The sequence below is a fragment of the Lytechinus variegatus genome, chromosome 14, assembly GCF_018143015.1.
Source record: "Lytechinus variegatus isolate NC3 chromosome 14, Lvar_3.0, whole genome shotgun sequence".
Classification (NCBI taxonomy): Eukaryota; Metazoa; Echinodermata; class Echinoidea; order Temnopleuroida; family Toxopneustidae; genus Lytechinus; species Lytechinus variegatus.
In genome coordinates, this window is record NC_054753.1 from 6,270,158 (window position 1) to 6,297,028 (window position 26,871).

The 26,871-nt window shown below is 36.6% G+C and overlaps 1 protein-coding gene across 1 annotated transcript; it reads left to right on the forward strand.

The window, feature by feature from the left end:
• The first annotated feature begins 20,509 nt into the window (after positions 1–20,509).
• On the forward strand, positions 20,510–25,922 carry LOC121427882 (piggyBac transposable element-derived protein 4-like). The gene is made up of 2 exons (XM_041624455.1): positions 20,510–21,139; positions 22,366–25,922. The coding sequence occupies exons 1-2, from the start codon at positions 20,791–20,793 to the stop codon at positions 23,892–23,894; spliced, it is 1,878 nt and encodes a 625-aa protein (XP_041480389.1). The 5' UTR covers positions 20,510–20,790; the 3' UTR covers positions 23,895–25,922.
• Positions 25,923–26,871: the final 949 nt, after the last annotated feature.

The following is a 26,871-nucleotide window of genomic DNA, read 5'->3' on the forward strand; positions in this document are numbered from 1 at the left end:
GGTATTTTCTTTCGGGGAAATTACGCGTAGTTTGCTTTCACATTACCAAAATACCTGGTATTTTCTGATCGGGGTAAATTTCCCGATCAGAGAATACCTGGAACTGGCGAACTTCGAGGCGGTCTGAAACCACCTATATTTAGGCCTACATAGATTGATGGAAAACAAACAAGTTCATTCAATTAGTGAAATTTATTGGTAAATTGCACATTCAGAAACATGTAATTGTGTGGTAATGCATTTAATACATTTTGGTATCGCACATTTTCTCATTATTTGAAAAAATGTCTGATACAAGATGTCTGTCTTTAGCAATAGGACCTGCATACATGGGCATGAAGCATATGTACATCACAAGCTTTTCAACAAGAATTGTTGCTATGTCAGGCAGTCATTGAATAATCCTTATGCAGTCTATACCATCCCAGGGGTGTTTAGAAGACCCACACAGATGATAAATTAAAATCCATGTATCTCAAAATGACAGTAAACCTCATTCACTCCTTAGGTAATGATAGTTCAGTACGAAAGAAGAGATTACGATCAGTCATCAGAGAAGTATTATAATAGAAAGCAAACAAAAACAAAAAGAAATCGTGCCTGGCTCAATTTCCAAACTGGATCAAGCCTTCATCTTCTGGGTTACATCCTCGAGACTTACTACGAGACTTCTACAAGAGTTTGACGGGGTGTGCAGGTATTTCAGTGAATAAAGACTAGATAACAATCAGTCTGCACTGCTGTCTCCATGACATGAAGTATACAGTTACTCCTGCAAAAACTAACTTGCCAAGAATATATAAAGGATTTTGCTCATATTAAGGGAAATGTCACTCATGATTGTCTACTTTCAATTGTTAGAGATGATTCCAGGTTTCGGAAAATATATGTAGGTGCCTAAACATTAGATATAATTGCATTTGAATTCTCTCATCTATTTCAGTAGCATTATCCCCAGACCCCATTCCCCCCCCCCTGCCCCCTTATACCCTTTCAGCTTGATAGCTTGTTCCTACGGGCTAGATTAGGGCTGTCTGCACCAGCCAAATTTTTTAAATTTGCGCGCTATTTCGGATCTCGCAAATTATCCCAATCTGAACAATCTCGACTTTATCTGTAATGGAGACGCAATTATCACACTAGTTCGCTGGATTATTCTCGAGATTGCAATCCCAAGTCAACTTGGGATTATTTGCAAAATAGTATGCTTTTTTACGAATTATCCTGCTAATTCACAGGTGCAGTCGCACTAAAGATTATTTATCCACGGCGTCACACCATAATGCATTGATGCCTCGCTCGAGCACAAATCTTGCAACGGTGGAGACGGGGTTTCTTAATGATAAATAAATATAAGGCGCATAATAAAATGAAAGTTTCTATATGCGCTTTACAATAAAGGAAACAAAAATACATATAAGACAAACAAAGAAATAGACTTGTGAATAACAGAATTCTCAAGATTAATCGGAAAGAGGGCTGATCGCTCTAAAATCTCGAGATTAAGCAAACTCCGGCTGGTGCAGCACCACCTAATGATGCTCTTATCACGGGTACCAATGTCATTGAATACAACTGATGTTCAACCTCATCCCAAATCGACTAAACCGTTTATTGAATTAAGCCATTGATTTAGTAGCCCAGTTGATTTAAAAAAAAACCTCTCCACTTGAACTCTCCATAATTAATAGGTCATTGCAAGCCATACTGGTCAGTTACCAAGGTTATGAGATTCCCACACTGGCATGATGGGGGAATCATTTTGTAGACCCCTGCCTCATGAAATGAATATCAGTAATTACAGTCCTTATATCTCCTTCTCATATACAACTTCAACTAGGGCTAGTCTGCAATGCAGACTCTGAATGGCTCGCGAGGTGGGATCTGCTACTGGTTTGCGAACCAAACCAGCCTGAAAGGACGAGCGAAGCGAGCCATTTCTCAGTAGACCCAGTCTGCTATGCAGACTCCTTAAATCAGCTGTGGTACACACTGCATATGTGGGTCTACATTTGTAGACTAAACCATTTGGGAAGAAAATTACAAAGGAGTACAATTATTGCATGAGTAGTACACAGTGAGTTACAGAGAATGCTTAAAATCAAAGTGTTAAATAAAAGAAAGATTATTTTAAGTATAAACTGGATAAAAAATTCAAATATCACAGCAAAAGTTTGATCCATATTTTTTAAATATTACATTAAAGCATGCTTTACACTTACTCAAATATACTACTGAAATGAAATTTTGCAATTACAATCTCAAATCTCTTCCTAAAGAGTGTAGATGGTCCACCCACAATCCAGAATATATAAAATGAAATATAATTTTTTTCTTTCTCTCTTTTTTAGCCCACTGACACCTGACCTTCAAATAAAATTAACTCTGTCTCGATTCTCAAAACTACCAGAGGTTTGGTCTCATCTCCGCAAACATTTTTACTGAGTATGAGATCCACTCCCATTCACATTAAAGGCCCATCGCAATTTTGTGAAAAAAGGGGACCAGGAACAAACAAAAATAACCCCAAAACTAACATAAGTTTTGTTATTTACAACGCTAGTGGAGCATGCAAGAAACTTGCATCAATTTCAGATCCCAAAATCAATCACAAGTCTTGCAATCAATTGCAAAAATGCACTCCACTGCTGGTTGATTTTTTGAAACAAGAAGTTCAAATTGATTTGCATAAGTTAAGATTGATGTATCAATTCTATATTTGTGAGGGTAATTAGCAATAGATTTCATACATTTTCTGGTAACATTTCACAAGTTTAAATCTAGCAGGGATGTGAAGGGGGTAACAGAATAGCTTCGACCCGTTTTTATGAACTTTCTTAAATCAGTTTTTGAGCCGTCTTGGAAGCAATCTTAAGTGGTCTTTGAAACCAGTTTTGAAAGAATGGAGTTGTCGAATACAAAGGAGAAGAGGGGGATTGGGGGGTAGGACCCTAATGAGTTGTGGCATATGAAGAAGAAGTAAATCAAATTGGGCTTGTTTTGAACCTGGAACATGTATCTCCCTATTCCAAGGGTATACAGTTAAACCCATAATGCCACACAGTGGCGACCCCCCCCCCCAAAAAAAAAAAAAAAAAAAATCATGACCAAGAAAAAAAAGATAAACAAGAAAGAGCAAAGGGTAAAATCTGATATTATTTTCTGAAAATCATGTCAAAATCTATCACAAAATTGGATTATTGTAATAAAATTATCACAATTTTTGCTCACTCACTTTGCGCACCTTTTAACATTAATTTTGCCTGATACGCCATATCTGGCCCCCTGAAAATATCAGGCTCATTATGCCATTGATGCCTCAACATATCTACATTATTTACAGGCATAATGCCAAGGCAAAAAAAGTTTAACCTCAAATCATTCAATTTCAACCCCAGGTATTTTTTTTCTCTCTTTTTTTTTAGAGCTGATCATCGTACTTTTTCAACACGAATGTCAATGGAAAATAAATGAATGGAATATGCTGGATGTTTCTCGGATCAAAATGGGAAAATGGCAGATTTCACAATGCCACATATTTGTAACAATTTGAATTTCAAACCCTGCTATTTGACTTCCATGACCTCTATGGTAGAAAATGACAAGGGCAGGTAATCTACATCAAATGATGAAAACAGGTGTGCACTTGTACTCTAAAGACAGTGACACAGTTCAGAAATATGTTCAACTCTGAAAATGTAATACAGCGGGAGGCGTGATAGAGATAGTGCCTAAGCATATACACTTAGTTAAGATTTTATTAAATAATATAATGAGCACCTTTAATACCTCCCACAACAACTGAGTTTAATTCACTTTTTTTTTCATTTATTTTCTTTTAAAAGTGCAAAAGTTCAATAAATGAATATACATTTAGGTACAGTCTATTTACAAAACATAGATATATGATTTAATGCAATTTCTTTGGTTTATAATTTTGATACTCATTGACAATTCATTTCCTTGTGTTCACACTATTGTCCAAGGCAGGAGGGGAATTCCTGCACTTCATAAAAACTTCACCAATTGAATGTGATTTTATCTAAAAAGGCATTTTCCAACAGGCTCAATGCTTTATTTTGGAAAGGTTTTTGGCCTTGATTACTTTTAATTTCCAGAGGGGTATTTCACACAGATTTAAGTATGACTCAGAGTCGCACTTAAATGCCTCGTTGTGTGTGGTATAATAGGCATGACCTCGTCGGCCAGATCATGCCAAGAGGACGAGCACCACTGCATATTGATCAAGAAGATTGCATGTTACATTTAAGTACAACTTAAGTCATACTTAATCTTTGTGAAACACCCCCCTGGTATTTTCTTTGCAGTACTTTGCCTTACCATTAGCAAAATACTTGATATTTTTTCTCATCGGGAGGTGTGAAGGCACCTAATGGCAGATATTAGATGGGTTAATATAATCCTTGGAATGCTCTAACTAGGTTCATTAGCATTGACCTTGCTGTGATATGACCCTCTATGAAGAGCCCCACAATTAACCCGAGATGAGTGTTTCATTGGATGCTGGGTATTGATACATCCCAGCACAGATCATTTAAAAAAATTAAAGTCCAGATGAAAATAATACCTATACGGCCTATGTATAGTTAAAAAGAAAATGATGCCAACGAAAAAATTAATGACGTGATTGGATACCTGACAAATAGATTAAGGGCACAATATTCTCACCAGGGGGGTGTTTCACAAAGATTTAAGCATGAATTAAGTCGCACTTAAATGCTGACGCGTACATGATATGCAACGCGCGATCTTATTGATAGATACGCATTAGTGCGCGTCCTCATGACACGATCTGACCAATGCGGTCAAGCCTTTCACACCGTACGCAACTTGGTATTTAAGTGCGACTCTAAGTCATACTTAAATCTTTGTGAAACACCCCCCTGGATATACAAAGTTCAAAAGAGCTGATGTTGGCCAAGATTAGCAATCATCCCATTGATATTATATTTGAAGACATCTAAAATTCTAATGTCTTTCTCAACAACTGTATCTCAATGATTTGTAATGAAATGAACTCTTTTCATGAAATTGATTTGAACTGAATTGAAATTGGAAATTAAAACACATGCAATGTCAAATATTGTCTTGGATTTTTCATTGTTGGATCTTCCCATTCAATGTCAGTGATCAATAATGAGGATACCATTATGTCCTTGAATGCATCATAACTAGAAACTTTCATCCTGCTGCAAGTACAAACCAGCAGGAAATCAGAATCTGAAAACAGTGGATTCAAGACCCTTGTGATGTTAACAAATCAATAATCCTTTCTGGATATCCACTGCACTTTAAATTCCAATCACAGGGTTACCAGTAACCATCTAAATCCTTTCCTCATCAACATTCCTGGATGACATAAAAGCATCCCCATGTTTAACTTCTCTTGTAAAGTCGTAAAAGCCTTCCTGACTTTAAACAGATGAAGGTGAATGTTTTTATGGAGCGAACTTGAAGGACACACTTGAACCTGAGAGCATTTCACAAACAGTACTGTAAGTGATTTTCACGGACTAATTTACTCTCAGCCAATCAGATACAAAGATTGTCAGTAGCGTATAACATTTTCTGGTGCAAATCACTGACAAAATTCTTTGTGAAATGCTCCCATAGAATGGAACTGACCACGCTACCTTTGGGCTTCGACAGTTCTTATGGTTTTGGGGTCTTCATCCCTACAATCATCCTGCACTTGGTCAACTGATGACAAGGTGATATCTCTGTGATATGTCACTGGACATTAAAAATTTAAAAGAGCATCTCAAGGATCTGTCACATCTGGCTGATCTAGCCAGCCAACACTGACATATCAGGCAAGCCATTCCATAATTTTATCCTATTTCTACATATCAAAGAATATAATTTTCTTAATACCATATCTTATAAAGGATTCTTGCAGAGTAAGACCGTGCCAGGTCAAAAACAATACAATTTCCAGAGCCCTATTGTTTTTCTACTTCTTATGGTAACAGTACAGGTGTACTTCTGGAGTTTTTTTTTTCACAATAGTCGGCCTCTCATGACTATTTTTTGCATCGAGAAATCACTTCGTGTCATTAAGCGAATGGCAATCATTGATAAGAAGAAATAGGATGAAGTTTCATAAGACAGTTAGCCATACATACATCTGCATACCCTTGCTAAATCCTTCAAATGTGACTGCCTCTCACCTAACTAGTTTACCTTATAGTCTACATATATTAGCTTCCTTTATATAGATCATGACAAATCCTTTTAACCCTTTCCCCCCCCAAGAACCACAACACCTTACCTCGAAGATCGCCTCTCTTCATTCATCGCTCTGTCATCATTCCTTCTGTTTTTCATCCCTCATCACACCATCATCCACTCCCCACTCACCAATCTTACATATCTATCTAATGAGGTTTTCACACCTATTGCAATGACCACAAAGTGTCTGTTTGTATAAATAAAAATTATGTGCCAAAGGATTCTGGAAGAAATTGTGTAATTGCTGAGAAATTAGCAAATAAGCACAGGATTCGGGTCAAGCGTCGGGCCGACATTTAAAGCAATAATAATACACTGTCCCACGTGTGCTTATCTGTGTTGGTGATCTTCAGTGTGAACATTTTTCAGGGTAGATTTTAAGATTTCACAAAGTTCAGTTTATGTAACTACCAGATCTAGATCCTCGATGATATAGTGACAATTAAGCTTGGTTTCACACACTTACCCGTGAAATCGGTGTTTACTGCAACTACTTTAATTTATCTTTAAAGCTGCATCTTCTATGCATCCTGCAAGAATCCCTTTATCACTGGTCCACACATTTATCATAGACATGAAAATGGGTGATTTCAAGTTCAGTGTTGGTATTGCTGATCTGTTGCTTGGTATTGGGAACACTATTTTGATTGCTGATCTGTTGCTTGGTGTTGGGAGCACTATTTTGATTGCCTAACCATGCTCCATTTCCAGAATTTACAGAAAATGATCCAAACCACATTATCAATACATGTAGCTCAATTATATGCTTTTTACACTGCATTTCCATATTCCCACACTTTCCTTAACCCCTGATTATGATTAACCCCGGACTACCCTTAACCCCATAGGCCTGTATTTTGAACTCGGGCTTAATTCCCTGGTTTAAAGTTGTGGTTGTAACTATGGATAGCCAATGGGGCATAAATCCTTAAACAGTACACATCTGATTTATTAAGTCATATGACACCCAAATTGTCTGGGAATGATATATTTCTTCGTTATGAAAGCTAATGGAAACATAAGAAAAATACAATTTAAACAGAATTTTTGAATTTTTGGCTCCCCATAATTGTAGCACAGAGTTCCTGACTTCAGAATATGGGCCATACTATTTGCTTAGCCTGGGGTTAACTCATTGAGTGCTTCGTGCACGTTACGTATCCTACTATAACATGCCACACTCGTGCTCGCACGCCTACTATTGATTGCTTTGTGCTTGCATTGTTTCCTACCCTCGCCTGCTTCGTGCATGACTGCGCACATTCGGAATTACAATCATTGTTACGCCGTTTTGCATTGTATTGCGCATCGCATGCACGCCGTAATTAGCACTATTGTGTGCAGTGCGAACTCTGCTTTCTGACAGATCAACTTACTCACGCGGTTTAAATTCGACTTTTTCGAGTATTTCTACATTTTTTTACAAGATATGGCTCCGCCTCTGAGAGGGAAGAGACCTAGGTTTTTTGATCCATACAAAACACTCCACAAAATGGAACTACTTGATACAACTCATATTTTAGCGGTAAAGATAACAACCAATCCATATAATGAGGACACCATTATAAGGGGCATGAAATTTCCTACAACTTTACTACACAATATTTTGTGGATAAACTAATCGTTAGAGAGTTACAAGCAATTGTAATCATGACTATTGAAAGGAGTGAATACGACTCGCGATCCCAAAATCAATGTGGCACAGGGGGGTTTTGTGGCTGGCACATGGGATTAGCATCGGATTAGCACTGTGGCATTGGGTTAGTAGTGTGCGTGGCATGTTAAGAGTTAAGGGGAAAAAAGTGCAGTGTGAAAAGCATAATAATATTCATCTGAGGATAGCCTCATTTTAAGTTTCGTGCTCTCAATTATGACATAAAAATTACCCAAACTCAAACACCAATAGGTCCACAGGGAATAACATGTAAATACAGTATACCCTACCTGATTTTGCTAATTACACAGTAATAAGGTTTTTATTTTTTGACAAAAAAATATGCGCTGAATATTAAGGAATTTTATACACACAAATCATTCAGTGGGTTTTACATTTCTTGATTTAGAGGAAATACTTAAAGCTTAAGGCTGTACTTGTATATTGAGTCAAGAACAATCAAGGATAAAATGTCATCACACCACGTTAAAGATATCACTCTTCACCTGAATACAGATCAAGAGCATCTTCAATTCAAAATAATCGTAACCTATCTCAATAAACATACTCTGCCTACTTGTTAAAGATACACTCATAAATACAGCACCATATCTTGCTGGTTAGTTTACCAAAGGATGGTGAATGGAGATGCACAGCATATCTTGGATGTTTCCTTCTGTCAAAGAATGAACTGGGGGCCGTTTCATAAAAATGTTCATAAATATATGCATAATTATACAAAGGCTTGGACTATGAAGTGCCAAACTGAGAGCCCAAATTATTTTCTGACATTAAAAAAAAAAGAGTTTTAATAGATTTTCGTATAATCTCATTTTCATTGCAACAAAATAAGTCACAATTTCACACTTAACATTGATTTGTTTTAATAGGTAGGCCCCTAAAAACTTTATTCATCATGTACACATTTTAACTTTATATAAATGTAGCCAAAGTTGTGAGAAGAAACTTAATATTTAAGTTATATAAGAAGGACAATTAATCTTTATCAGCAGATAAACTTTTGAACCAAATGATTTACAGGTTCTTTTTTCCACCATTTACCTCACAATTTCCAACAGATATATATAGGAGCTAATATCCAAAAGTAATAGTAGAAGTATAGTTATCTTTTTTTGCATGAAAGAAGATGAATATTTGCAATCTATTTCAAGAAAAGTTGTCAAAACAAAAATGAGAAATGAAAATAAATAATTTCATCATAAAAAGAATATTTTCAATAAAAAAGCAAAAGCAAAATAAAAAAGCTTAAGTGGGGGAAATGTGTTATTATTAAAGAGTATCAAAGAATAAACAAATCTACTTCGAGAAAAGGTTGTTAAATTTACCGGCCAAAAAGAGAAATGAACAAAACAAATTCACAATAAATAAAAGAAAATTAATTTTGTCTAACAGTAACTACATTCCCAAAAGCCGAAATAAGGGGGAAAATGTGTCATAATCTTCTGATTCGGCTTCCTTTAAACTGCATTCCAAGTGTTATTCACACCTGTCACATCGTTACATGTTATCAAGCTCTTTATTCTTGTTCCGATTCTTGAAAGGAACAAAAATGGAAGAAATGGACCACAAAGTGAACAAAGTCTCCAAGAACACCTTAAAAATATGCCAAAAGTCAAATTTCCTAGGAATGGAATTGGGTCAAGTGCAAAGTGCATGCTATGAATGAAGGGAAAACAAAAGACTCATGGTGTGTCGGTCTAGCCCTGTTTGATGTTGGGTAACTCTGCATTCAAAGGACCGGCTGCTGGTATTTGATCAAGGTCTGACCTGTGAAACGCTTGGTGAGGCACGCAACCTCCTCCAGTATCCTCTCCAATGGCCATACAAGAGATCCTGTAAGCACTTGTTGTGTATCAGTCAGCCTCCTAAAATCAATTTGTCAATGATCATCAAGTGGCAAAGAACAAAACAATTAGAGCGATCTCGGACCTACTTCTGAGGTCTATGGAGTGACCATGGCCAAGATATTCGGTCATGTGAGTGTGTAAAATGTGAAAGATCAATAATGGATTTTAACATAGATATTTACAGAAAAGCTGTCAAGAAAAAATTGAAGCATTGAATAAACTCATCCCAATTATCAATGAGCATAGTCTTTGATATTCTGGCATATTAGGCTATTTCAAAATTAATTCAGTTTATTGTTCATATCTTTGATAACCAACAAACATGATAAAAGAAGCATTTTGAAATGTAGTGTAGAATCACTTGTAGATGGAGTCATGGAGTTATTTTTCATTTTTTGGATGCAATAGAAAGTTTTCACGATCATGACATGGAAGCTTTCTAAAACGCAAATTCCTTTGAAAATACAAGTCAAATCTCAATGGAGAGCTGAGAGGCTTTTGTTGAAAGTTGGAGGATTGGGAGAGCAGCATCTTCTTATGACTCTGGACAATGCCATATTTTGAATTGTTTGTCCGGTTCAAATCTTTGGATGATGAGGTTAATAATAATATGAGGTTTTAATACCCCAGCTACAACATGATGCCCAAATAGTGTTAGATTTTACTCATTACTCACAGGAACAATAAAATACATGCATACTCCTTTTGAAAAACAATCCTATAGAGAATCATGATTAATTTGCCTGAAAGTAGCCACAGTGATATCATATCTACTACAGATCCAATCTACTGCTGCCCCCTAAGGGCAAAAGGAAGCAAGTGATAGTTCAACCAAAGTGGAAATATTTATATCTAATATTATACCTTGTGTTCTTTGGGGTCAATTTATTTCACAACTTTTATAGACCAGGGGGGTGTTTCATAAAGCTGTTTATAAAGTTACGCACAACTTTACGCATGGCTGGAACACGTTCTTAGGTCATAACTCAATTACATAGGGATATCACATTGCACAAGAAAGGATCAACAGTTGTGCGTAAAGTCATTCGTATCTTACGAACAGCTTTATGAAACACCCACCAGGAAAGATACCAGTAATGTAGTACTGCATTGAGGTCAGAGTAACCAATAGGGCCTTATAATTTTGCTTTTTTACAGATAATTTATGTGCCAGGTTTTGGCTTTTGATTTTTATAATTTTATGGGACATTTACCTTGAAATGGTATTACCTGCTGAACAATATTTTTAATAAATCATATCATACAAGACCCAACTAGCATTCATGCTATTTTCTGGTTCCTATTACCCATTATATTTCATTATACTTTTTTGATGTATAGTTTTTTATGCTGTAATGTTTTTTTTTATGATTAATAAAATTCAAGTTCAAGTTCAGTTCAGTTCAAATTATATGAAGCATTGTTATTTGCAGAATGAAGAAAATTCATACACAACCGACGGTATTGAAAAAAGAGAGATTGTGGTCGTAAACTTAAACAAGGGAAACTTGTAAAATGCAACATGCAGTGACGCCCCTTAATATTTTATACACTAATTACTGTTCAAAGGGGGAACAGGGGCACTGCATAGGCCAACAATGCAATAACATATTAAAATGTATGATATGAATATCATCTGATGGGTAGTGTTTATGATTGATAGCAGTGTGTTAAGATGGCATCTCACATTCTCCAGAGGGTCATCAAGTTTATATCTGAGTCATCTTGCAGATTGTAACATCATCATACAGCGCATCAATCTCCTACACTGACCAGATCATGGCTCTAAGATTACTCAACTCCCCTTCTGAGGCCCTGTGGTCATTGATTCCAATACGCCATCTACCTCTTATGATAACGTAACATAATACAAAACAACAACAGAACTAAGAACAACAGAAAACTACTATTTAGCAAAATGTTGACCAAGAACTATTTCACCTTTTTTCACCATTTGAACAGTCTTTAACTCCTACATGTATAACTATATCAGAATTCTTTCTGAGTATTGGCCCAGGGGGTAAAAAGGCCTAAAAAGGGCAAAAAACAAAAGGCTGATTCTCTTTCACATATATCTAGAAAGTAGCACAACTAAAATGTTAGTCATGTCACCAAAAATAAAAAAAATCAAAGATGAAATACAAATCTACATGATGCAGTAATCAAGAGCACTATAAAAAGCAAGAATGTATTACAAACACAAACATATGATCATTTTTTCTTAAGTAAACAAACATGACAGTTTCATGAGTCATTGCCCCTTAGGCCTGATAACCTCAACCTATCTTATAACATGCCAAGCTTGGAATGGCTTGGCATGGTCGTGTCAATTGGCAGTCATCATATTTCATATCATAACCTATCATTCAATTGTACATTCATATTACTTCTTCTAGTGGTATCATAAACAATGACATGTAACTAGTATCATATCAAGTCCTACATGTATTTGTTGAACAAGCTATATGGACTTACGAGTTTATGATTCAAATTTCTTTGATTCCAGTGGAAAAATTTTGGAGAATAAATGCTTTCGTTTCATGACATATCTGGCTTATTTTAATTGTTATCATGCAAGTACCTACATGATGGTTTTATGTAAGCTAAACAAACTGTACTGGGACATCACATCTTGGTGTGGATCATGTTATAAGTTATTTTGGAAGAACTACCATCTATCAGTCATGCTCATTTTCATTTGGGTATAATGTTTACAGTGGAAGAATGTGCGGCTACGTGCTATGTAACAAAGTATGTGTGTGGCCTAGACATTTGCAGGTTTTCAAAGAAATACAGCGCCGAGAAATCTCTGAGATACAAATGAAAGGAAAAGTTTTCACTATACTCTCCCCAAAAAGCCAGCAATTGCTCCTAAAATCTGGCATGCAAATATAAAGTAATCATTCAAACAAAGAGAACTTTCTTCCTAACTGGGGGAACAATGTTAGTTTATAAATGAAAGATGGGCACATCCCCCCCCCCCATACCCTTCTGCTAGATCTGTGCTTTCACATTTGCATTGACCCTTCGAGGCAAGGTATGCTTTTCGTCCATCTAAAATTCTTAACATCCTCTTTGGCTTCTTTCTTCTGTTCAAAAAATCTCCTTAAAGAAATCCTTCTCTTTCCCACAGGCAAGATCCAAGAATCATCCAGTCTACACAATCGTGATTTACAAGATTGCACAAGCACCAGCACATATCGGAAATTGTTCACAGATTTATATTTTTTTTCTATTGACTTCTTTTTCTTTTCTCTTGCAGGTACCAACCAGATGAATAAAACGCAAAAGGACCACTTTTCTCCTCTTCACCAGGCTGGAGGATTACATGTGCTCAGATGAATACATGTAACTATTCACTGAAATATTTTCACGCAGAGCGTAACCTATCCCTACATCAAATGGGCGGTAATTGAAAGGTCTTTATATTCAATATCATGCGTAATTGCTTATCATGGGGAAATCTGGCTTAGTATCAGTCGTCAAGATAATCCTTCTTGACTGCAATAAACATTTCCATTTGCAACCAACAAAGGATAAGAGATCCTCAATGAATAGGACATATTTGGGAGGAGTGGTTTGAATGGCAACAAAAAGTCAACCAAATAAAATAACTCATCCGTGTTAGGATCTTGTGCTCCGATCTGAGTTTACAAACTTTCCCGCTATTTCTGATCCACCAAAGCATCCCGACAAAAACAATCTAGATTAATTATAAAAAATGGAGATGCAAATCTCTAAAAACAAAATCTTGCAAGGCGGGGTAAAAAAACTTGATAGTTTGTCAGGAGGGAGAACCCCCTTCCCCGTTACCATGGTTACGCTAGACTAATGAATATGATCTTCTACCAACTGGAACTGGGTGTGCTCTGCGTAGTCTGTACAAATTCTATGGGAATATTTGAAATGTAATTTCTTCACTACATAAGCATTCCCTAATCATGGATTATATCGAAGGGGTGGTCGAGTATACAGTCATAATAAAAAGAGGATCCCAACGAGGGTAATAAGGCATAATAATTACATGTATGTGAGGGAAAGAATTGCTTGAATGCAAACGATATTGCTTTGCCTGAGGGTAGATTCTTGAGATATCAATGTTACAGAATACACAGACAGTAATTTGTATCCTTTGAAGAAGTTAATCAGGGTGGATTATATTGATTACCTGAATCAGTCATCTAGTAATATATTGCTCCCTCGAGTCTAAAGGTCCTCAATTACAATTGCATCCTCTTTTTTAATATGCTGCTCAACTAATTTGAGTTTTGTTCATGTTCCTCCAATCAGATATTACTTCATACATGCAGTTTCTATTTTTTCCCTTCCTCATTTTTTTTATGCTGTACTTACAAGATGACTCAATTGAGTGGGCAAAAATGGCAAAATGATATTTTCCTGAACCCTTCTCTTTTTAAAACTTTACTTTTTTGAACTTTTCTCTCTCTTATAATCTCTTATAACTCATAACTACTCCACAGATTTCAAAAAAACTTCCCTTGGGTTCTGAATAAAAAATACTTGGACGTCCACCCAATAGTTTCGCCAACTTTGTCTCTTTTTCTTTTACTATTGTAGGGTTCATCCCTGAGGATATCACAATATGACACAAATTAGATCCCATGGACCATTCACGGACCAATGCTAAGTATCTTGAACAATGTCAATGGCATACGGTAATAATAACAGATGCTGGAATAAGTCAAGAACTTTGAAAATAACCAGCTAAAGAAGACAGATGGCAGGCAGAAGCATAGCATGAAATATCACTATTTTTGTCTCGAAATCACTTCACAACCACAACAGCAGTTATTCAATTTCAAAAAATGGATTCTGTATGATTTAGAAAGGAGGTACTCTTTTACCCCCATGGATTGAGTTATGAGTATCTGGGTTGTTGCTTTTTTTCTCTCTCTCTCTAAACAGACAAGTGGATTTACAAACTTGAGGACAAAATATTAGTTTTAAAAAAAAAGAGAAGGAATACCTAGGTATATTCCTGATTGATTTGTTTTTTGCTTTATGAAAAAAAAATAAAATCAGAGCCAAGACCAAGACCCTATTTTTCAGTTATTGTTTATTTCTTATTTTAAGTTATTATTCATTTGAGACACATTTTAAAATCAGTTGTTTACTCATTTTATTATAGCGTACAGGTGGGGTTTAAAGAAAGGATTAGGGATAAAAGAAAAGTTAATCCATATATCCATTTTGATTATAACCTAATATCCATAGGTTATCAAGGAAATTATCTCTTTTCAAAATAAATGAAACTTGAATATGGAAGGATGATTTCACATTTTCTGGTGAAATGTTGCTACTCCTAGATTTTTTTGTTGTAAAAACACTATAGATTACAACTTTGTAAACATGCTTGCTATTCTTCTTAAACTCAAAGAAAGATTAGAAAAAATACAACATTTCCTGCAGGTTAAAATTCAATAGAATCAATCACAAGGCAAGTGGTCTGTGTATCTAACTTCAGGAAGGAATCAATTATCATTGATATGGCTTGTTTGAAAGAACAAATTATTATACTCAACAAGAATTGACTAAAACACATTAAAGAACAAGGACACTATGCTATTACTTAAGTTAGATGGCATGCTAATACAGGTGCGTTTATACCTGCTCATTCGTTAAAATACCTGATAAAGCTTAGAGGCAAACCCTACCAATATTCCCCAAATAAAATATTCATCAAAAAGGAAGTGCTTTTCCAACTATGAGAAGACCTTTTTCAGCAATTGATCTCTCAAAGAAAATCTCTCAAAGATCATCACATTGAGTTACTGCATTGGGTCGGGCAATCTTGAAACCCGACCATTCGGGGAAAGTGCCCCCTGAATTCCCAAAACGTCAGGTCCAGTTTACCGGACAATTCAAGAAAAGGGCCCCTAATTTTTTTTAAGTTCGGGTCCAATTGACCTAATGTTTTGTGAAAACTATGGCAGAGTTCTTGGTCAGGTAAACTGGAACCGACGTTTCAGGAATTCAGGGAAGACATTTTATTGAACAACCTGATAGTGCGACAACCCAATGTGATGGCACAAGCCTTCAAGCATTAGGATTTGTTGTCCAATCAGAGATAAGGAGAATGTTTAGAATGTAGAAAATTATCCACCTTGTTACTTAAATGCTCTTGAACTTAAGTATATGAACTTTGTATAGTAATGACAAGTTGTGAATGTACTAAAATGATTACTATAAATCTTAACCTGAACAAGGCTGGGGGGCCTAGCTCCCACTTTAAAGGAGAATGAAACCATTGAAACAAGATAGCTTGTCTGAAAACAGAAAAATCAAAGAAACAGATCAACGAAAGTTTGAGAAAAATCGGACAAATAATGAGAAAGTTATGAGCATTTGAATATTGCGATCACTAATGCTATGGAGATAGCAAATTGGCAATGCGACAAAGATGTGTGATGTCACTTGTGAACAACTCTCCCCATTACTTTAGTATATATTTCACTTGAATTGCCTCTTTTATCACATCTATCCATAAATCATACTGTTCTTTCTACATGAGGGCATGTAATACATATTTTTTAAGAATACATCATGGATAAAGAGTTTGTATCATCATAAGAAAAAGCAAAAAGAGAAATTTTGAGGGTATTTTATAGTCCACCAAAGGAAAAGTTGTTCATCAGTGACATCACACATCCTTGCCGCACTGCCAATGTGAGGATCCACATAGCATTAGTGATTGCAATATTCAAATGCTCATAACTTTCTCACTATTTGTCCGATTTTTCTCAAACTTTCTTTATTCTTATTATTTGATTTTTCTGTTTCTACACAAGCATATTTGTTCCAATGGTTTCATTCCCCTTTAACGTTATGTGCGATAAATCTGAATCGCAAATCAAAAATTATGCCCCGTCTTCTCCTGACTTTTTCCTTTTTTGCACAACTTTTAAGACCAAATATGCGACGGCCAGGACACCATGCGAGCCAATATCCGGCAGGATCACACATTTGATGGCCAAGATCATAAGGGGGCCTGGGAGGCCCAGCCACCCCCGCTTTGTAAACTACCAAAATTGGCCTGCCTAGTTAGAGTTCCAAATTTACCCAATTATCAGATTTTGAAGCATTTATCTGGATTAAATGGGTGGGAATACAGCTTAAGATAACATCTAACTTTCACTGAGGCAGAAATACACAAGAAGTCTTACATTTTCTTACCTCCTTTTAGTAGTTCTTAGCACTATCGGAAGAAAAGCATCAGTGCACTTACCTAGAGAGAGAAGGGTAAAATGGGAAACAAAGTCAATGCACTTTCAATCTTTGGTTCATTCGAGGTTAGATTTTACTCCTTTCAGTATCTCTCTAGAGAAGCTGCATGAAAAGTGTAAAGCCTTTTCTAAGTTTTCATACATTGGGGCAAATTCCATAAAATATGTACGCCCGACCCCCTCTACGTGGGACCTTCATGAAATTATCTGTCTCTGATTTCTTGTTCTTTTGACAGTCTGCAATGTTCTCAAAGAACCATGACTTGGTCAGTTAATGCAGTGAAATAAAACTTGAGAAAAATGGGGGTTGGACTTACGGTTGATTATTTTATGGAATTGCCCATCCCTGAAAAGTGCATGTCACTATTCTAATTAATTGCTAGATTATATGATTCTCTGTGTCCACTAACAATTATGATTTGGAGTAGATAAAACAAAACTTTGTCTCTTGAGAACATTTTCCAATTTTGCATGAAATTATATTCCGACTGGAATTCCCATCAAGATAGAATAACTGCATTTTATTACGTAAAACCTCCTCCCAAGTATGGCATGACCAGAAAATTGCAAAGTATAACCTTTGTCTCGTCTCTCGTACCTTACTGATATTCAATCTCTAATTTTTTTTCAGATAAGAGCTCACACTTTAAAAGAAAAAAAAAGGTGTTAAGTAGCTTTTGCAAAATCTACATTCAAATTTTAACAAGAAATCAACAATTGAAGAAATATCAAACGGCAACTACACTTGTGTAAGTTTGGCATGCTAGATGATATCTACATATTCACAACACTACTGTAACCCTCTGTCATGTTTAAGAAAGCTTTGAAAATGATTTAATGAGTCTCAAAACATTGTACTTTTCAAATCTCATCCATAACAATAACAGGATATTTTACCCAATTGTTCCCTGGGTCCATGGACCTATTACAATAGGTCCATGCTGGGTCTTATAGGCATCAATATTGTTCATTGAACAAAATAAAGACATTATAAAAACAGGATATCATTCCCATTGTTATCAAATATAGAATTAATTTAATTTATTCCCAGACTTGCAAAACAGTATTCTCATTCTTTGAAAGTCAACAGCACTCGGTGACTCCTCCCTGTACGCTCACAACAGCTTGGGAATACACTTATCACCAAATCATGAGAAAATATACATTTTCATCCCAAAATACAATCTTCGTGTTTTTCTTTTGTGTCATTTTGTTGCACTTCTGGTACTGATTTCTATTGTAACTTTTACCACACTTTTTTCAACCAAAGTGACAGCTTATTGTTTGCTTAATGCGTCCATGAATCATAAATTTTTGGCTGTATGCCATTCATTCCCAGGGGTAGCATTTGACAATTTTGTGGGTCACGGGATATTGAACTTGGTGTGTGTTGTATTCAGTCAGATCATTAAACATTTATCAAAAAAAAATTCATCCCGGTGCAGAGTAAGTGTAACTTGGTTCCTATCTATCACATTCTTTCATCCTTCCTGCTTTCCTATATGTTCATTCTCCATTTCATGCAGGTTAGGAGTTTGTCATCATGATGTCGTAACTCCTCATATTTTTAGATTACAAAATCACAGATTTTGTTTGTGAAAGTATTTTGAATCTAAAGAAAAAGTTTATTCCGAGATGCTTTAAGGGACTGAATCACTGTAAGGTTCAAAATATGTTTCAGCATACTTTTTTTAGAAATACCTACAGATGGAAGAGTTTGAATGAGGCCAGCCAGGGGTTGGGCTAGAGACCGCCAAAATGGAAAAACGTGGAGGCCTAATGTGCCACAGGGAACGAATGAGTATAGAAGTAGTAGTATACTTTTTTTATAAACATAAAGGTGCTTTGATTATGGGGTTTTAAAAAACCTTCTTGGTTCACACAAAGTTTTGCTGGAACTTGTGAGGGGGGAAGTAAATTTAGACAAAAAATGGGCTCATATAAATTCAGATGATGGAGGGTGGGGGTAATTGACACAGTGAGGCTGTTCTCACTACGTTCCTAAAACTAGTTTACTGGAAACTAGTTTAGTGGAAACTAGTTTAACGCGTAGTGAGAACGGTCAAAGCGGTCTTGGAAGCGATCTTCCAAACCAGTTTGGAAAACCACCTCGCGATGTAGTTTTCAAGATCGCTTTGCCTCGTTAAACTGGTTTTAGCGTAAGGACACAACCGTTCCTCGGGAAGCGATCTTCGCACATTTTGAGCGCGCTACTCCACACAACAGGTGTAGAATGCCTATGCTGCGGTTTCGAATTTTGCGCGAAACGTCTCACCCCACTGAGAGCGTTTCCATAGCAACAAGAGCGCTTTATGTGAAGTGATTTTGAAAACCACTTTCGTGTGATCAAGTGAGAACGCTAGCAAAGCGATCTTCCAAAGTGGTTTCCTGAATCGGTTTCCAGTAAACTAGTTTTAGAAAGCGTAATGAAAACGGCCTCAGTGTCACATTTCTCACTGCCTATATGGACATCGCTGGGTGATCCTTGCTTGATACATATCATTCAATTGATGAAGAAAATCATCTTGCAAACAAGAGCAATTACCACTGTTACTGTTACACTTTGCAATCTGAATTAATTATTATTGACCTTGTACTACAAATGAGGGAGTGAATATTGAGCAAAATTTAATATGGTTCAATTTCGTTCAAAGTGTCACCAAAATAAATAAAAGGCAAACTTATAGAATGAATAGCAATTTCCTTTGAATTACTGTCAATTATTCAATTTGTCATCATAATCATTTTTCAAGAGTGGGTGGGAAGAGAGCCACAGTGGAAACGTGACCAGACTTTTATTGGACAATTATGGGGGAAGAATCTAATATTTGATGAGACAGGTGTGAATTTAAACTTTAATTTACAAATAGAAGCTGTTTCTACTTTCCAATGCCCTATAAATCAATTTGAATTTACTCCAAGTTTTCTGAAGTCGCAAAAAAATATCTTCAATAAGATCAAGCCTGTACAATGTTCCGTTAAAAAGTAAAAAAAAAATGCTACCAAAGTCATAAAATTGTCACATTCCATGTAAATGAACTTATCACTTGTCAGGGTTGAACACTGTTTCATGTTTCTTTTAGCTATTCAAAGCGAATGATGGATGACGATGAGTTCAGAAGTCACTTGGGAAGTTGGGTTGAATATCTTCCTTCCAAAGCCAAAGAAATCCAAAACATGAATAATGTTTAGTTGGGAGCTTATTGCCTCTCCTTTTTCCGAAGTGCAATTCTGGCTCACACAGACTTTGAGAATCACAAATGTATCATAGAAATTGAAAGGCCAAATGCACCCCAACATTAATATAAAAAGAGAGGATTTAAGCAAGTTCAGCACTAAAAATTTCATCAAACGGGGTGTGAATTTCACTTTTAAGTTATGACATAGGTCTACTTAATTTCGTGCTCATTACATGAATCAGAAATTTGCACATCATACCCAGTATGACAGTAAGGTGGTGAGGTCATGAACTTTTTCTTTTTTTAACCCTATCGGGACCGTGGTCGCCAAAATGCGACCGATCGCGAACCTCCCAAAAAGACCGCGGTCGCCTTACGGCGACAGAAACAATAGCTTTCTTTAGGGTCTTATTGAAAGAGTTGTATACTCCCTCTACTGTTCAAAGTTGTACAGGCACGTTCTATACACAATAGGCTTTTGAATGGTGCGAACTTTGACCCACCTTCCCATAGAAAATTTTCGCACAATCGGTCATTGAACTTGTCATTCGGAGCTAGAATTCTCGCAATTTTCCTCAAATAGAGGCCGTTTCATGGCGGCCTGTAGTGATATTTCGTCCTCGTCGTTATCGGAGGATAGCAGCAGCGTATTGTCAGATGATAATTCTCGCAATTTTTCCCAATCTGACGATGAATTTATGGACATTTCTTCTTCTGATGAGCAAGAAGGAGATGCAGTTTTGGACCCACCACAAGCTCCAAGCAACCTCCGCCGTCCGCGCGGGGTACGTGTTCGTGGAGGGGGCGTACGCGGAAGGATGGTTCGAACGAGAGGAGGTGGAACTCCACCTGTGCGTGGCCGTGGTGGACGTGCTACAGTAAACTACCGTACTGGATGGCAAGAAGTGGAAGTATTTCAACCGGCTGACACTCCATTTACAGGTGATTTGGAATTCGAAATGCCTCCTCATTTATTATTTTTATTGATCTTATTTTTTTTATTCATGAGGTTCATTGTTTTAGTTTCCTAAATGTTAGGGCTAGATCTAAGTGATGATGGATTTATAATATGATTTTTATTCACCCTATCATTTTGTCAGGGCAATTTATGTTGTTTTTATGTGTATTCATTTTTTTATTTACATATTTATTATTTGCTTACATCTCTTATTTATTTATTCTTTTTTTATTTTCCTAATTCATACATGTCTACACTGTATCATTTTATTTCATGACATACATGTACTTCTGTTTATTATTTTTCTGGCACTAATATGCAGTTTCGCACCGGCTGATTACCAGCATACCTCATCCCCAATACCTGTTCCCAATGTCATGACAAATCCCTCAGTCACATTTCAATGTCAATATATCCACCACTTATCAAAATATCGTGGTCAGGAATGGCTGTATTTCGATCTCAATGTCGTTGATCTACACGTCGTAGACATCACTTCACAGATCGCTTGGATTCACCTTGCACTAAATGTTGATATGAACTGAAGTACGAAACCAAATCATGCGAACATAGATTCGCATGCTGCATGCTGGCAGTTTGTTCGCCACATTCGCATGATTTGGTTGCGAACTTCAGTTCATATCAACACTATGATGAATCCAAGCGATCCGCGAAGTGATGTCTACGCCGTGTAGATCAATGACGTTGAGATCAAAGCCGAAATACAGCCATTCCCGATCACGATGTTTGAAAAATGGTGAATATATTGACATCGAAATGTGACTGAGAGACTTGTCATGACATTTGGGAACAAGTATTGATGATGAGGTATGCTGGTAATCGGCCGGTGCGAAACTGCATTAGTGCCATATTTCTTTTATCCTCTCATCTTTTTACATGGAGATACATGTATTTGTAGCAAGGTTTTGAATTCGTTTTGAGGAAATTATTTTTTTATGTTATTTTTTTGAAAGGTTGAGTATTATTTGAAAAATGTGGGAACTCAAATTTAGTTTTTATCACCATATAAAAATTGATAATTTAGCATTGTCTTACCTATCCTTTCTACCTGTAGCATTGAATTTTTTCAATTTGCTAGAGCTTTGTTTGAAACAATATTTAGCCATAAAGGCAGACATAAAAATATGCAAGTGTTGATTTTTCTGTTCCTTTTTATTTATTTCATATTTTGTTTTATATTTTATTCCAGGTTCCCCAGGTCCCACGGCAGACTATTCAGGTCTAACTCCTGTAGAGATTTTCTTTCTCTTCTTCACTGCTGAAGTCTGGGACCTCATCGTAGAAGAGACCAACCGGTATGCCTCCCAGACCATGGCTGGATGGACCGATGCAAAAAGAGATGCGTATCGCTGGACTGATGTCGACCGACCAACAATGCAGGCGTTTATTGCTCTCATCATGGCAATGGGCGTAGTGGGCATTCCTAGATACAAGCTGTACTGGTCTACAATGGAGCCATTTGTGAATCCTTTTTTCCCGTCTGTGATGGCTAGGAACACATTCACGCGCATACTACGATTTCTTCACCTCAACAATAACCAGCATCCCGACCCAACTAACTCAAGAACCCGGAAAGTCGATCCGTTCATCAAGATAGTGATCCCCCTCTTCCAAACCAGATACATGCCAGCAAAGAACATTTCGCCAGATGAAAGTATGATTAGATTCAAGGGTCGCCTATCTTTCGTCCAATATATGCCCTTGAAGCCTATCAAATGGGGAATGAAAGCCTGGGCTTTATGCGAAAGTAGCACAGGTTACACATGGAGCTGGGCCCTTTACACTGGTGGCGATGGAAACAGGGCAGCAGGACCATTTGCCGTTGGAGCTGTGATTGATGGTTCCAGGACACACCCTGGTGAGGAACATATTTACAGCAGTGGGAAAGTTGTTCTGGAACTTGTGAAGGGCCTCGAAAACAAGGGACATCACCTCTATTGTGACAATTTTTACACATCACCAGCCCTCTTTGCTAAGCTCCAGCAGCTGGGGTTTGAAGCTTGTGGCACTGTTAGGGCAAGTGCAAAGGGACTGCCCGATGACGTCAATCAAAAAAAGCGAAAGACGAAGAAAGGAGATCCACCCATGTTCTTGACGAAGAGAGGTCAACTATGCATAGCATGGCATGACAAGAAGCCCGTTGTTATGTTGTCTACAAATGGGAATTGTGACATGATTGAAAAGAGAGTGCGGACCAGACATGCTCCGGGAGGTACCAAAGTGGTAAGAAAACCAGCAACGATCGAAGCCTACAACCAAAATATGGGAGGCGTGGACAAGGCGGATCAGTTTTTCCAGTATTACATTCATGCCCATAGGACTGTGAAGTGGTGGAAGAAGGTGTTTTTCCACATCATCGAGATGTCACTACACAACGCGTACATTATACACCATGCCTGCAATCCCGATTCCAAGTTGGATAGCCTTGGATTCCGTCTGAAGGTCATCCATGGCCTTCTGGAAAACTGGCCAAGGAATCGTACTCATATGAGGAGGCGTGCCCAAGGACCCGATCAGCCAGAACGCCTGACAGGGCGTCATTTTCCGAAGAAAGTAGAGGGTGATTCACGACCAGACTGTATTGTTTGCAGCAACAGATCAGTAAGAGGTGGCCGAAAGCAAACGCGTGACATGTGCAGAGATTGCGACCGCCCCATGTGTGCTGTTCCGTGTTTCGAACGATATCACACACTTCTGAACTACAGGCCTGCTCCATAAAGACACACCCTTATTTACATTGACATGTTGCTACGTATAACAGTACTCGCACATTCTCATGCAATATAAAGGGATCGTAACAATTTCATGCAATAATGATTCATGCTAAAAATATTGTTTCTCAACTTCTCGTGCAGTTTATAATTCATGCAATAAAACATGCATCTCACCTGTTATGTGCCAATTTGCACCTGCTTCTGTGCCAATTTGCACCTGCTTCTATGCCAGTTTTCACATGCCCGTCTTGTATTATAACCATTCTCTGTTCTCTTGACATTCACCTCTGTACCGTCCATTTACATAGGCTGATCATACAAAGTTATTTTGCCATGGAAATGAAATTCTATTCGAAACATTATCAGGTGTATATTTGTAATTTTTGCCATTTTATGCATCTCTGAGTTTTATCTATTTTTGCCAAGCTTTACATTTCGTAGCCAAAGATTATGTTCGTGTGAAGTCTAACAAATATCTTGATGTACATGTATTATTCCAAAAAGAGTACAGTATTTCATATCTTTATCCTGCTATACATTGCCATTTTTGCAGCTATAAACTTGGAAGTCTTTCCAGTTTATCTTGTTTTGCCAAAATTCAGTATTTGAGTATGATTTTTTTGATACCATTTTTACACAGTTTTAGAAATGTTGATTTGTGTCATTGACATGTCTGGTTAGGTTCTTAGTTTATATATATATATATATATACATTTTTGTAAGCTTGATATAGTTGTAACATTTTGCCAGTTTTGTGCACCTCTGACCTTGTATTTTTTTTGTCATGCAATAACCAGATCATTTTGTATGCTACCATAACAAAGTTTTGATAATATTTCCTTGAATGTATTCATCCTTGCCATCTGTTCTAGCCAATAATTTGTGCACATACGATACAGTTGTAGTAGTTTTTATATCTAATGCCATATGTACCATTGCCATTTATTATCTTTCTTAGCCAAAATTTGATCACATGCAGTTTTTTATTTACTTTATTCAGTTGTAGGAGCTTTTTTTCTTTATTCTTTTAGACTTATTCATTAGTTATTACAAAATCTTAGACAAAGATTGTGTTTATTTTATACATGTAGTATATCAGATGTATATCTCAATATACATGCAGTTCGTCATTTTTTCAGCTTTTGATGTACCTAGATAACTTTATTTATTGTTGTATAAATGTCTTACTATGTCAGTGAGATCTAAGACTTGATATACAGTATGTTATAACTTTTATGCTGCTTTGACATATTTGGAAATTTTCTGTGCTCATTTTGCACTCCTCTTAGCCATACATTTAGATCATTTTGGATCGATAAGTTTTTTTTTATTCACCTTGATGCAGTTGTTTACATGTACTCTGCTGAACAAAAATCACCTTGTAAATAACTTACTATACCTCAGTTATGCGTGTCTGTGGATAGTTTTTTTTTATTCATATACCTTGTTTTATGAAAGTTTTTTATCAGACATCTTTTTCTCAAGTGTTATCAAAGTTCAGGAAGTATGGATTTGTTCAATAAAGTTTATTTCTTTGTTACTATAGAGGCTTGTATTTCAAATGTTCCCTTTTATTGTGTAATATCTGTCTTTATATTTGTATTTTATAAAGAAGTTTGTATGAAAGCAATGAAACCACAAAGAGAGTAAAGCGAAAGAAAATAAAGAGAGTATTGAGGAGGGAAGAATGAGACATGTGGGGGATGAAAAGGGAAGGGGAGAAAATTGAGATATATGTAGGAAAGAGAAAAGAACAGCAGAAGATGGAGGAAGAACATAAAGGAAAAAAACGGGGTAAAGGTAGAGATAGAGAGGTGACTCTGTAATAACATTGAAAATAAAACAAAAACTTGTGTCAGGCTTAGATAAATAATTAAAAAATTCACTTGAAAAACTTCACTAACTAGCATAAAGTGTCAGAGGGAGAAAGTGAGAGACAGTTGTGACAGGAGAGAAAACGGGGAAAAAACAAGCAGAATTGTGAGAGTCAAAATAAAGAAATTCAAGAGGAAGGAGACAGGAGGGGGGGGGGGAGAGACCACAAGACAGTGAAAAAGAAAGAGGAGTGTTGAACTTGAATAAAATAAAACACATTCACATGGGATCTTGTTTTGACAACACTAACTTTTATTACCAATTTGCCATCTGAAACAACTTGGATATTCATGAGAAAACAAACAAGGACATTGTTAGAAAGTATAACAAAATCCCAATGTAGAACATAAGCAGTAGCACTACATGTGTTTGCAGTACACAGACCATACACATCCTAAATACAGTTATGTATCAGCATTGCCATGGTATCAGTACACACACACACACACACGCTCTCACCATGGACCTTGGCAGTATCATGCAAAACACACATGCAGAGGCAGTACACACGAACTGTACACATAAACAGTACACATGCATCTAGACTATCAACTCCTCTTTCAAACTCCCTGATGCCATATGACGTCATCACAGTGCGTGCGCTAATCTGTGCATGCTCTGTGAATCCTTCAACACATGTTTCTCCATAGACAACAAACTGCCTCACTTTTCTCAGTGAACCCAACTTTCTTTTGCAAAAAATCATGATAAGTATTGTGTTTATGTTTTGGAAAGATAATTCATTGGAAAGAGTAATTCATAAAGATAAAATTTGCTACAGAATGTACTGATGTTTGACTTTGTCTTCATAGGCTAATCAAGGTGGAAAGTTAGGGTGGTATTTTGGCTACATTCTGCGGGGAAACTGGTGGGCTGGGGAAGGTGGTGGGCTTCCAAGTGTGTGGTCACGATAGGGTTAATGTATTGTAAGAAATATCAAATAGTTTACCACTTCCTCCAGTTACGTAAAATTTATTCTTCATGGAACAAATGAAAACATTAGTATTCAAATTTATCAAACTTTAGTGAAGAGCTTCTTTACTATCAAAAGTTTACAACTATGAATTTGAATTGAAATATTTGATATTTAGAATTCTTTAATACAA